The following is a 14339-nucleotide window of genomic DNA, read 5'->3' on the forward strand; positions in this document are numbered from 1 at the left end:
ACAACAAAAACAGAAAGACTCCAGAATTCTCTTTTTGGCTGAGGTTTGAAAACAATGAAGTTCTGTGTTGGGAGGATGATATGTTGCCTCCAATTGACCTGTTTCCAGAATAGAGCAAGCATTGCCATGATTTGGAAATATCAACTAGATAATTATTTGATATTCAAAAATTAAATTTCTTCTAGAGTTTCTGTTCTTGAAGATTATAAAGCTGGTGTTCCCTTGAATAAGAAAAAACTAGAATCTTTATCTAATTAAAAGAAAAGCAAAATTAAGTTAGTTTTGATGTAATTATTTGATGTAAATATTATAACTGAAATTAAGTAGGAACACTTGTTATAGGAAGTAGACTATTGAAAATAATCTTCTCCAGCATCTTGAAGAGACACAGTGGGTGTGAGGAGAGGAGGAAATACGGAACATATAAATACTTCCAGATGGATATTGGTGTAATTATGGAGAGTAAAGGAAAAGGAATGTATAAATAGAGATGGAAAACAGAGGGAAGGAATTTGTAAGACAGATTTGCCTTAATTTTCCCTGACACCAGATAAATACCCACAGAAGTAAGAGAAATGAGAGAATTAATGAAATGGTACTTGGAAATAAAAATCATCATTTGCAATGAAAATAGTTTTAAAAAGCGAAGCTAGAGTAGTTCAGGAAATACGTTTCTCTCATGGATATAAATCCTTAATAATGATATGAACCTTAGGTAAATCTTGATTAATGTAAACAAAAATGAAAGGTATTACTTAATGTTTGCTCTAAAAATACTATGAGTAATAAGGGTTGGTCATAAATTTCACTGCTGATTATTTAGTGTCAGCAATTTAGAGGTGAATCATTGTGTAATTTATGATGAATTACTTCGATAAATGAGTGTATATTAGTTGAAAGGTGAAACATTTGGAGTGTCAAGTAAGACTGTATATAAGGTTAAAAGCTATCATTGTTTTGTTTAAAACTAATTGTGAGATGCTCTGACATTTTTGTAGTTAAATCTATATATAGCTATTTTGCAATATTTTCTTCCGCAAGTCATATCATTTTGCTTTGTCTATTTAGGTCTTTAATTGATCCTAAATTGATTTTTGTATATGATGTGAGGTAAGGATCTGGTTTTTAAAAGTTTTCCTTATAGGGAATCAAATATTATATTATTGTATTGTGAATAGTCTACCTTTACGCACTGATCTGCAGTGCCGATTTTAAAATTTATCTATAGTTTGGTTTCTAGCTTCTCAGTGTTTTTTCTTTCTGTCCTTGAGCTTATATAGCCCTGTAGTTGTTTTGCTAGTAAAGCTTTATACTGAGTCTTTTTTTAAAAAAAGTTATGTATGTATCTTTGGCCGTGCTGGGTCTTCTCGCTGCGTGCGGGCTTTCTCTGGCTGCAGCAGGCGGGGCTGCTCTCTAGTTGTGTCTGCAGGCTCTCACTGCGGGGGCTTCTCTTGTCGCAGAGCATGCGAGCTCATGGGCTTCATCTGGTGCGTGACCTCAGTAGTTGCAGCTCGGAGGCTTCATTACTCTGTGGCATGTGGAATATTCCTGACCAGGTATCAAACCTATGTCCCCTGCACTGGCAGGCAGATTCTTAACCACTTGACCACCAGGGAAATCCATTCACTTTTTTAGATTATTGCTGGTATTTGGAAATGCTGCTGAATTTTGAATATTTCCTTTAGCCTAGTTACCTTTGCTTTTCATTAAAAGAAAGATGATGTTGGCCATTTTGATTTAAAAAAAATGAATTCTATATTCTTAGAATTTGAAATAAACTGATATTTGATTCGGAATCTTTATATTATTTCATATTAAGTAACTGATTGTGAGTTGCTCTGGAGCGTCTTCAAATAAGACCTAAAATACTGATGCTAAATGAACACAGACTTATTTATGAAGACCTCATTTTGACCCAGATATTATAAGATGGTATTCCTTGTGGCTTCTCTGGTATTTAGACCTGATTTTGAATATTGAGGAAAATGGTACTCTTAAGACTTACCTAAGCATAGGTTCATTTTTAGCAGTTGATTTGAACTCAGTACATATTTTTTGGAGCATCTACTTTGTGGTCAGCTTTTGCCAAATAAATTTCTTTCCTTTAAGCAGCTAGTAGTGTAATCGAGGAAACAAATGTAGAAAGAAATCAACTCATTACTGTAGCGTTACAGAATTTGGTTAAGTATAAGGTAAGGTAAGATGGCACAGTGGTAAAGAATCTGCCTGCCAATCATTATAGTTAGAAAATGGTCAGGAGAAAGTTCAATAATACAGTGTTATAAAGGTAAGATTTGATTGATTTAATGAAAAGAGCAAAGGAGTCAGGAGTGATGTTCCAATGTTTAGTTTTGGTGAATGACTAGATGTTGTTATTTATAACTGAATTAGGGAGTATGGGAGGAAGGACATGTTAGAGGTGATGAAGAGATTGGGTTCAGGTTTGTTCATGGATGAGATAAATATGTGTTATCTAGATGGGCATATTTAGGAGCATCTGTGATTTATGTGTCTGGTTGGTAGAGGATTCACGGTGGGAGAGACATATAATAAATAAAGATTATATTTAATTGTACTTTGACCTAATGCCATTCAATAAATGTTACCTGTTATTACCATTATCATCCTCATTATCACCACCAATACCACCATCATTATATAGGCAGTGTTAATTTTTTTTGATACCTCCAAAAATTATTTTAATACTGGTCAGAAGGCCTAAGTCCCGTGAGAGAGGCACAGCTAGAGCCTGCATCTATGTCACTTTAGTCGTCTCCCACTCTTGGTGACCCTGTGGACTGTAGCCCACCAGGCTCCTCTGTCCATGATATTTCCCAGGCAAGAATACTGGAGTGGATTGTCATTTCCTTCTCCCATAGGTAGTGTTTAAAGCAACTAATAGATAAGCCTTTCTACACGAAAGACATGAAATAAAAAGAGAAGTGGGGTGGAGGATAAAGCATTTAATGGAATGGGTAGATGAGTTACAGAAGGAGATGGCGAACTTTTATTGGGAGAACTAAGACCAGGTCTCACAAAGAATAGTGAGCTTGTATGACAGAGTAGTGAATAGTATCAGATGTAACAGATTGGTAATATAAAACCTACAGGGAGTCCACTGGATTTAGCAGTACAATATCAATGGTGACCTCAGCTAAGTAAATCACAATGGAATGATACAGAGGGACAGAAGCCAGATTAAAATGTACTTAGAAGTATATTGAAAGTGTGATACAAAGTTGGCTAGCTTTGTTGAAGTGGTTCAAGAGCCACGTGGTGATATCTTACAAGTACCAAATGTTAAAAATTTCCTTTAATGAAAATATCTAGCTAGTCATTATGAATAATTATCAGAGATGTTTTTAAAATACAAAGAGTATATTTCTGTGTTGAGGCTTAAATGTAGCTTTATTATTTTTCCTCCTGTTTTCTCTAGCTGAATTTTATTTATTTATTAAAAAAATAAATTTATTTTAATTGGAGGCTAATTACAGTATTGTAGTGGTTTTTGCCATACATTGACATGAATCAGCCATGGGTGTACATGTGTTCCCCATCCTGAACCCCCCCTCCCACATCCCTCCCCATCCCATCCCTCAGCGTCATCCCAGTGCCCCAGCCCTAAAGCACCCTGTCTCATGCATTGAACCTGGACTGGTGATCCATTTCACATATGATAATATACATGTTTCAGTGCTATTCTCTCAAATCATCCCACCCTCGCCTTCTCCCACAGAGTCCAAAAGTCTGTTCTTTACATCTCTGTCTCTTTTGCAATCTTGCATATAGGGTAATCGTTATCATCTTTCTAAATTCCGTATATATGAGTTAATATACTGTTTTGATGCTTTTCTTTCTAACTTACTTCATTCTGTATAATAGGCTCCAGTTTCATCCACCTCATTAGAACTGATTCGTATGCATTCTTTTTAATAGCTGCGTAATATTTCATTGTGTATATGTACCACAGCTTTCTTATCCATTTGTCTGCTGATGGACATCTAGGTTGCTTCCATGTCCTGGCTATTATAAACAGTGCTGCGATGAACATTGGGGTACACATGTCTCTTTCAGTTCTGGTTTGCTCGGTGTGTATGCCCAGCAGTGGGATTACTGGGCCATATGGCATCTCTATTTCCAGTTTTTTAAGGAATCTCCACACTGTTCTCCATAGTGGCTGTACTAGTTTGCATTCCCACCAACAATGTAAGAGGGGTAGATTTTCTCTGCACCCTCTCCAGCAATTATTGTTTGTAGACTTTTTGATAGCAGCCATTCTGACTGGTATGAGATGGTACCTCATTGTGGTTTTGATTTGCATTTCTCTGGTAATGAGTGATGTTGAGCATCTTTTCATGTGTTTGTTAGCCATCTGTATGTCTTCTTTGGAGAAATGTCTGTTTAGTTGTTTGGCCCATTTTTTGATTGGGTCGTTTATTTTTCTGGAATTGACCTGAAGGAGCTCTTTGTATATTTTTGAGATTAATTCTTTGTCAGTTGCTTTGTTTGCTATTATTTTCTCCCATTCTGAAGGCTGCCTTTTCACCTTGCTTATAGTTTCCTTTGTTGTGCAAAAGCTTTTAAGTTTAATTAGGTCCCATATGTTTATTTTTGCTTTTATTTCCATTACTCTGGGAGGTGGGTCATAGAGGATCCTGCTGTGATGTATGTCGGAGAGTGTTTTGCCTATGTTTTCCTCTAGCAGTTTTATAGTTTCTGGTCTTATGTTTAGATCTTTAATCTATTTTGAGTTTATTTTTGTGTATGGTGTTAGAAAGTGTTCTAGTTTCATCCTTTTACAAGTGGTTGACCAGTTTTCCCAGCACCACTTGTTAAAGAGATTGTCTTTTCTCCACTGTATATTCTTGCCTCCTTTGTCAAAGATAAGGTGTCCATAGGTGTGTGGATTTATCTCTGGGCTTTCTATTTGGTTCCATTGATCTATTTTTCTGTCTTTGTGCCAGTACCATACTGTCTTGATGACTAGCTTTGTAGTATAGTCTGAAGTCAGGCAGGTTGATTCTTCCAATTCCATTCTTCTTTCTCAAGATTGCTTTGGCTATTTGAGGTTTTTTTGTATGTCCATACAAATTGTGAAATTATTTGTTCTAGTTTTAGATAGGGATTGCATTGAATCTATAGATTGCTTTGGGTAGTATATTCATTTTCACTATATTGATTCTTCTGATCCATGAACATGGTATATTTGTCCATCTATTTGTGTCATCTTTGATTTCTTTCATCAGTGTTTTATAGTTTTCTATATATAGGTCTTTTGTTTCTTTAGGTAGATTTATTCCTAAGTATTTTATTCTTTTCATTGCAATGGTGAATGGAATTGTTTCCTTAATTTCTCTTTCTGTTCTCTCATTGTTAGTGTAAAGGAATGCAAAGGATTTCTGTGTGTTAATTTTATATCCTGAAACTTTACTATGTTCATTGATTAGTTCTAGTGATTTTCTGATGGAGTCTTTAGGGTTTTCAATGTAGAGGATCATGTCATCTGCAGACAGTGAAGAGTTTTACTTCTTTTCTAATCTGGATTCCTTTTTCTTCTCTGATTGCTGTGGCTAAAACTTCCAGAACTATGTTGAATAGTAGTGGTGAGAGTGGGTACCCTTGTCTTGTTCCTGACTTTAGGGGAAATGCTTTCAATTTTTCACCATTGAGGATAATGTTTGCTGTGGGTTTATCATATATGGCTTTTATTATGTTGAGGCATATGCCTTCTATGCCTGCTTTCTGGAGGGTTTTTGTAATAAATGGATGTTGAATTTTGTCAAAGGCTTTCTCTGCATCTATTGTGATAATCATATGGTTTTTATCTTTCAATTTGTTAATGTGGTGTATCACATTGATTGATTTGCAAATGTTGAAGAATCCTTGCATCCCTGGGATAAAGCTGCCTTGGTCATGATGTATGATCTTATTAATATGTTGTTGGATTCTGTTTGCTAGAATTTTGTTAAGCATTTTTGCATCTATGTTCATCAGTGATACTGGCCTGTAGTTTTCTTTTTTTGTAGCATCTTTGTTTGGTTTTGGTGATGGTGGCCTCATAGAATGAGTTTGGAAGTTCACCTTCCTCTGCAATTTTCTGGAAGAGTTTGAGTAGGATAGGTGTTAGCCCTTCTGTAAATTTTTGGTAGAATTCATCTAGCTGAATTTTAATCCTCATCTAGTTTTCTAATGAGAATTTAAAGTATTATTTTCACAAACATTATAACTTTGCTATTTTTTGCATTCTAACTCTGTGGTTTACTCTTAATTTCCTTCTCTACAAGCCTCTTAAATTTCAGCCTTACTTGTTAGTAGATTAACACTTTTGATCCCCCTTTTCTTCCTTTCTAGTATGGGTCTTTTTTGTATGTTTTTAAATTGAAATATCGTTAATTTACAATGTTATGTTAATTACTGCGGTACAACAAAGTGATTCAATAGTACATATATATACATTGGTTTTTAATTTTTATTTATTTTTTTAGAAGAAAATTTATTTTTTTATTTTTTTTTAAACTTTTTCATTTATTGGAATGATTTGTATATTTATAATTACCTCCTCAAGAGACTGTAATGTCATGAGAATAGTTATAATCTCTATATGTAATAACTACATCTGGTTTTGTACATCACTGTATCCTCAGGGCTCAGAACAATATCTGTGACCTAAGTACTTGCCTATTTTCAAGTTTTCTTTTTTTTTTTAATATTCTTTTTTTTTTTTTACTTTACAATATTGTATTGGTTTTGCCATATATCAACATGCATCCGCCACAGGTGTACATGTGTTCCCCATCCTGAACCCCCCTCCCACCTCCCTCCCCATACCATCCCGCTGGGTCATCCAGTGCACCAGCCCCAAGCTTCCTGTATCCTGCATCAAATCTAGACTGGCGATTCGTTTCTTATATGATATTACACATGTTTTAATGCCATTCTCCCAAATCATCCCCTCCCCCCGTCCCCCCAGAATCCCAAAGACTGTTCTATACATCTGTGTCTCTTTTGCTGTCTCGCATATAGGGTTGTCGTTACCATCTTTCTAAATTCCATATATATGCATTAGTATATTGTATTGGTGTTTTTCTTTCTGGCTTACTTCACTCTGTATAATAGGCTCCAGTTTCATCCACCTCATTAGAACTGATTCAAATGTATTCTTTTTAATGGCTGAGTAATACTCCATTGTGTATATGTACCACAGCTTTCTTATCCATTCATCTGCTGATGGACATCTAGGTTGCTTCCATGTCCTGGCTATTATAAACAGTGCTGCGATGAACACTGGGGTACACGTGTCTCTTTCAATTCTGGTTTCCTCGGTGTGTATGCCCAGCAGGGGGATTGCTGGGTCGTTTTTTAAAAATAATCTTTCCATTATGGTTTCTCATAGGATATTGAATATAGTTCTCTGTGCTTTCTAACATTTCTTTTTTTTTTTTTTTTGGCCAAAGTGCACACCTTGGAGGGATCTTAGTCCCCCAACCAAAGATTGAACCCAGACCCCAGGCAGTGAGAACATGAAGTCCTAACCACTAGACTGCCAGGGAATTCCCTTAATATGTTTTAATCAACCTTTAGTTTTCAGTTGCAAGAACCATTTAAGCATGTTAAGTTTAAAATCTTGCTCTATCCACACTATCTGATTGATTCTGTCAACTTTATAGAACTTTGCAGGATACCATTAAGGTTCTTTGGTTTATATGGTAATATTTGTAGATTTCTAGAATTTTACTTGTTTGATTCTCAAGAAGGCAATCTTAGTTGCAAATATTTATGGACTATTTATTAACATCCTTCTGTATAGCAAGTCTTAGCTTGGCATTAACTATCTGACATTGGTAGGGCATTTCATTTATGACCGAGGTGTTTTGGGGCTTAACAATCTCTTCAAAGACCTTTCTGAGCCTTAAGTTCTAAGTTATGCTAATCTTCAGGGAAATAACATATTTGAATGAATAATATTTGTTTCAGTCTCATACAGAAGACTCAGACTTTGTGGAGACCACAGGCAAGATAGAGAGGGCCCTTGCCTGTGTTCTCTCCTGCTTCTTCATCTCCTGATGACTGGAGTGTATGTCTTTTCCCTCTGGTAAATTCAGGTAGAAAAAAGGTTGAGAAATACCACAGTACCCTTATGCTGTCTCTGGCTTTTTTAGGAACTATGTTCATGTTTGAATCTAACAAATGATATAAAAGCAGAACATCTGTTTAATCATGTCTTTAGGAAACAAAACTCAAGTGAAAAATAGTTTATGTGTCGTATTATTCTGGAGAAGACAGAGTAGAAAGTTGAAGTATAGCTCTCCTTTCTTTTTCTTACTAAGCTGAATTTTCCCTTTCAAGTTTATTAATTTAAAACATTGAATATTCAGAGAATAAGTTAAATGTAATAAGAGATTAAAAAATCTGTATATCTTTTGTTCTGCCAACAGAAGTTAGGTTGGCAGAACAAGATCCACTAAATGAAAAAGAGAACTGCATTTAATTTAGTCCCACATTTAAACAGACATTTTAAAAGCAAATATTAACATTAAATGTTTCATTGAGAAGTAGCTCCATTTTATTAGTAAGGATTGTGGACCTGATGGCATATTTACTTTTACATTTATAATTGTAATTTATATCTTGCCTTCCAAAATGAATTTGAGGCAGTGTTTTAAGTATATAACTGTGTCCTCAAACCCTGCAGTTTGGCTTGCTCTTGGTGGTAGGTCAGGTTCTTAAGAAGGAGGGTGCAAGAGTCAAGGAAGAAATAAGGAAGATAAAACTGACTAAACCAGCAAAGACAAAGAAAAATAAAGGTTATTGAGATCTGATGGAAAGTTACCTGGCTTGGGGCAGGGGAAAATCGTATCCGAGAAAGAAATACTAAGGAGAGACTGAACATTTTAAAGTTTGGGATTAGAGAGCTAATCTGCCAGTAGAATAGTTTAAAATGGATCTTGCATTTTGACATTAATTTCTCATTTAAATGCTTTCTTCTCTGTAGTAACCCTCTGTGTTTTTTCAGTCTTTTAACTTTATTGAGGCTTTCAGTAGATAATCAAAGGTCTCTCTTGGTGAATGCTACATTGTACTTAAAAATATGTGGGTTCTTCTCAGATATCTTTGATTTCTAACATAATTCCTCATAATAACCGAATAGACTGTATTAGACCATGAAATTTTTGTACCTTATTTTATGTCCCTGGGTATGTTCCAGTGTCTCCTGATTTATAGTCTGTGGAAACTAGAATTTTTATCATACTGTTGTGTGAAAATTATATAAATCTTAATTATTTTGGCTTGGTTCATAGTACTTTTCAGATTTACTTATCCTTCTACTTTTCTGTGTATTCATTCTGTTAGTTTTTGAGAGTTTGATACTGAAATTTCAACTAAATTAAGATTTATCTACTTAAGAAAATAATTGTAATATATAGTGGAACTACATGTAACTTTGTTCTGTACTTTCCAAGTCTCCTGTAGATGTGTTATCATACTTTCATAATTTAAAAATAAAAAAAGAAAAATAATGGATCTTGTAAATTTATTGTTGAGGACCTGAAGATGTACTTGAATCTGCAAAGTAGAATGTCTTTTGGGTGATTTGATCACAGTTAAGCTGTCCTTGGCTTCTTCTTGCCTATAATATGGATCTTTTTTATGGGCTACCTTCACTATTCTCTTTAAATTCTTACCCTGAGACTTTAAAAGTTGTTGTTCAGTCGCTAAGTTGTGTCTGACTCCATGGATTGCAGTGCGCTAGGCCTCTGTCTTTCACTATCTCTTGGAGTTTGCTCAGATTCATATCCATTGTGTCAATGATGCCATCTAACCATTTCCTTCTCTGTCTCCGCTTTTTCCTCCTGCCCTCAATCTTTCTCAGCATCAGGGTCTTTTCCAGTGAGTTGGTTCTTTGCATCAAGTGTCCGAAGTTTTGGAGCTTCAGCTTCAGCATCAGTCCTTCCAATGAATATTCAGGGTTGATTTCCTTTAGGATTGAGTGATTTGATCTTGCTGTCCAAGGAACTCTCAAGAGTCTTCTCCAGCACCACAATTCTTTAAAAGGAGGAAAGGTTTTTTATGGGAAAGGAGCACAGAAGAGATGAAATGGGAGAGGAAGAGAAAGTTGGGCAACAGATAAAAGATGTCCTTTTTTTTGACTCTTACAAAAGAGACAGTACTCCCTTTTCTATATTGTACTTAACTGTATTGTAATATCAATACTTATGACACTATGAGTGGTTACTTTTATTCTGATTTGTCTACTGAATTGTGAGATCCCAAGGGCAAGACAGCTTCCCTGGTAGCTCAGAGGCTAAAGAATCTGCCCGCAGTGCAGGAGACCTGGGTTTGATGCCTTGGTTGGGAAGATCCCCTGGAGAAGGGAATGGCAACCCACTCCAGTATTCTTGCCTGGAAAATCCCATGGACAGAGGTGCCTGGTGGGTTATAGTCCATGGGGTCACAAAGAGTTGGACACGACTGAGTGACTAGCACACACATAAGGGCAAGACATGTTTGTTATTTCTCTTTCACTATCTAGAGAAGGAACGTAAGGGAATTCCCTGGTGCTGTAATAGTTGGGACTCCCTACTTCCATTTCAGGGGACACAGCTTCAATCCCTGGTCAGCAAACTAAGATCCTACTGGCCTCGTGGTATGGCCCCCTAAAAAAGGAGCTAATATTAAAGGTGTTTAATGCTGTGCCACAGCATTGTTAAGTACACGATACATGTTAAAAAAAAAAAGGAAAGTTATATTGATGGAGTTCCTATTTTGTATATATCAAGCACTTTGCTGAGAGATATCATCAAATCCACTGGTTTCAAACTTTTTAACTTCCATGAAAATGTTTTGATAAGTAAGTACTTCCTCAGTCATTTAAGTATTTATGATTTTTATATTTTAATGTTAAATAAAACTGGTAAATCATTCTTTTACTGGAGTCTTAAATACCATAGTAGTTTGATACCTACCATTCATTATACATTTATAAAAAGATACAAACAACTTCTTTCTTAACATTAAAAAATTTATATTCCTTTCTCTGTTTAAATTTGTATTTTTATTATACTTTCCCACCAGGTTTCATCCTTTTGTGATGTGTTTTTTATGCATGGATTATGTTTTGCACATAATATATTATGTATACATTATGAAGGCAATGTATTTTTATGCATGCAAGGCTTTCTTGCATATTGATCACCCTGTCGTGTGTCTTTGAACAACTATATGTATGAAGTCAAGTTTAAAATATGTTTTCTAGTTATTTTAATTAGCATACAATTAATAAAACAATGTAAATGTATTAAATGTTAAATCAGTATTAAACAAGAAAATGAGAAGTTTTTGGAAATGCATCTTTTAATGAGATGGATGAAGCTGATCTTTTTTCCAATTAATTGAACCTTTTGTGGATAAATAATACCCAGTGCTACAGTAAGACAATGTTCAGCATTAGTTTTATTTCCCCCCTTTTTTTCTTTTAGAGATCTAAATTCTGAGTACTCTGTTTATATAATTAATTGAATGGTAATGGACAGTTTTGTTTCAGGAATTTTTACTCAATTATTTGAACTTTTCTAACGTCAAATGATTTATCATCAGAATTATTTTTATTTATCTATCAGCTGATAATTTGATTAAGACCTTTTTCAGTTTTGTTGGAAGCAAAGAATAGAAATCACCTGACTTGCCAGAGTCATTAGAGTCATTAAAGACTTGAAATTCTGGGAAGTATACCAAAAAGGCTTTATTAAAGCTTCTTAATGTAATTATATTAAGTAGTAATTATATGTTGGTATTTTATTCATAGGCATTGTTCAGGCAGTATTGAGAAAAGCTAAATCTTGTTAACTTCAATATACCTATGTCAAAGGATGTTTCTTTGGTAAGATGTTTTTATCAGATGACTTAAACACGTTTTAACCAAAACCATTTATTCAGTTTAAAGCCACTGTCTATCTTGAAACCTTTTTGGCAAAACTGTTCTTTCATTGTCACACCAATGAGATTTACTTTCATGATGTAAGAAGTCTGACTTCATTTTTTCAATTCAAATAAATTGATTTGATTCATGTTCCTGTAACAACCATCTTTGAATCTTAATCCTTGGTAGATAAATGTAAGGCAAGAAGACTTGTTTAAAGAGTGTTGCTTGGAAGAAATAAATTGACTTTGTCTTTCTTGTTCCTTTTTAGAAATTCTCTTAGCTTTGCTTCACAGAACTCTACTTGAAAAGGAATGTATTCTCTGATGATGAACATGGGCTAGAAATGATGAACTTTTAAAATGAAAATTGTAATCAACTTCTGAATATATCTGAAAATAGAACATTCTATCCCAATTCCTCAGTTTAAATTTCTGTCTTCATTGTTTACTGTAATAGTGTGTAAAACAGGAAGCCATAAAGTCAGTTTGTAGTACTTTAAGAAGGCCTTGAAGACCAAGTATTATGAATCATTCCTTGTTTAATACTTCAGAGATTTTTATACGTAGGCATTGCAGTATGGTTACATTCAGGATGGAAAAGATGTGTGCCATTCTTTTTATAAAGTGAATAAAGGCACTTGTGGAAGGGGAGGCAAGAAAGGAGATTTAGATGACCTCTCTGCTGTCAGACAGTTAGTTTTAGGAAAAGGATGAGTACAAGTGGAAATTGCAGACCTGTCCTTTGTTGTTTGCCTATTTCTGTGACCTTTAGTAGTATGAACTATATGATATTGGAATATCCCTGTTCTTATATTTATGGTAGCCTCTATTTTATAGTCAGGGAAACTTATAGTTGAAACAATTGCCTATGGTCACTAAGCTAGTTAATGGTTTAGTTAAGAATTCCAAAGCTTATTTTTCCTCCTGTGTTACATTACTTAGTACATAGTCTGGTATATAATAAATGTTTACTGTATATTGCTTTTTTCCCTCTCTTGGCCGTACAATATGGCATATGGGATTTTAGTTCCCAGACCAGAGTAAGAACCCACACTCCCCCTGCTTTGAAAGCGTGGAGTCTTAACCACTGGATCACCAGGGAAGTCCCTGCTGCTGCTGCTGCTGCTAAGTCGCTTCAGTCATGTCCAACTCTGTGCTACCCCATAGACGACGGCCCACCAGGGCTCCCCCATCCCTGGGATTCTCCAGGCAAGAACACTGGAGTGGGTTGCCATTTCCTTCTCCAATGCATGAAAGTAAAAAGGGAAAGTGAAGTCGCTGAGTCGTGTCCGACTCTTAGCCCTACTATATATTTAATGAAAGAATAACTTTGTATTGTTTTGTGAACTATTAAATCTTAACCTTGGAGTAGTTTCTTGAATTTTGTACTGCTGGATAAATGTAACATTATGGATGAGTCACTACAGAAGAATATTGAAGATACCTCATTTTTTAAAAGCATGGTCAAGTACATCTCCCTTTCCTTACTGAGGTGGTGTTGGTGGAAGTGACTAATAGAGCATCAAAGAACTCACACATGTTTTTTCAATTAAGATAGAGACCTGTTATCAGTGTAGTAGTGTTTATTTGCTTGGGTTCAACTGGCTGTATGTAGAGACTACAGTCAGATGTCCATGAGGCAAACATACTCATATGTTTATTTTACTAGTATATTTTTGTTTCTGTGTTACAGGTATTCTCTTAAACCTAATGACCAGATTTTGGCTGAAGAGAAACATAAGGAACTGTAAGTGCATTAAACCCTAGGCTATCCATAATTTAGACTCTGTCTGTGGATTAGATGTGTAAACAATCTGATTTTTAAAATTCCATGAGGTTTTAAAATCTAAAGATGTAACTAGTAGTATGTTCTTAATCCTAGTAGGATTAGGATAATTTATACTACATAAGGTTAACAAAGTTGTTACCACATGCACATTATAATATGTTTTAATACTAATTGTATCCCATCATCTTGCAAGTCCCTTGGACTGCAAGGAGATCCAACCAGTCCATCCTAAAGGAGACCAGTCCTGGGTGTTCATTGGAAGGACTGAGGCTGAGGCTGAAACTCCAATACTTTGGCCACTCATGAGAATAGTTGACTCATTGGAAAAGACCCTGATGCTGGGAGGGATTGGGGGCAGGAGGAGAAGGGGACGACAGAGGATGAGATGGCTGGATGGCATCACTGACTCGATGCACATGAGTTTGGGTGAACTCCGGGAGTTGGTGATGGACAGGGAGGCCTGGTGTGCTGAGATTCATGCAGCTGCAAAGAGTTGGATACGATTGAGCGACTGAACTGAACTGAACTGATCCCATCATCTGGACTAAGGGCATATTGGGAAATAAGTTGTTTTGTTTCTTTCCCCAGATAAAGTATTAAATTGTCATTGTTAATTTTGGCTCTTGCTCAG

General features: G+C 35.4%; 1 protein-coding gene across 6 annotated transcripts in view; it reads left to right on the top strand.

Moving 5' to 3' along the window:
• Positions 1 to 14339, top strand: part of ADK (adenosine kinase) — a 543729-nt gene that overhangs the window by 60931 nt on the left and 468459 nt on the right. For 5 of the 6 annotated variants that reach the window (XM_005226479.4, XM_010820646.3, XM_005226480.5 and 2 more), the window contains 1 exon segment: positions 13613 to 13666. The exons of the other annotated variant lie outside the window; for it this stretch is intronic. In XM_005226479.4, the coding sequence (XP_005226536.1) occupies positions 13613 to 13666 (54 nt within the window). 6 annotated transcript variants of the gene reach the window in all.

This window comes from Bos taurus, chromosome 28 (genome assembly GCF_002263795.3).
Source record: "Bos taurus isolate L1 Dominette 01449 registration number 42190680 breed Hereford chromosome 28, ARS-UCD2.0, whole genome shotgun sequence".
NCBI lineage: Eukaryota > Metazoa > Chordata > Mammalia > Artiodactyla > Bovidae > Bos > Bos taurus.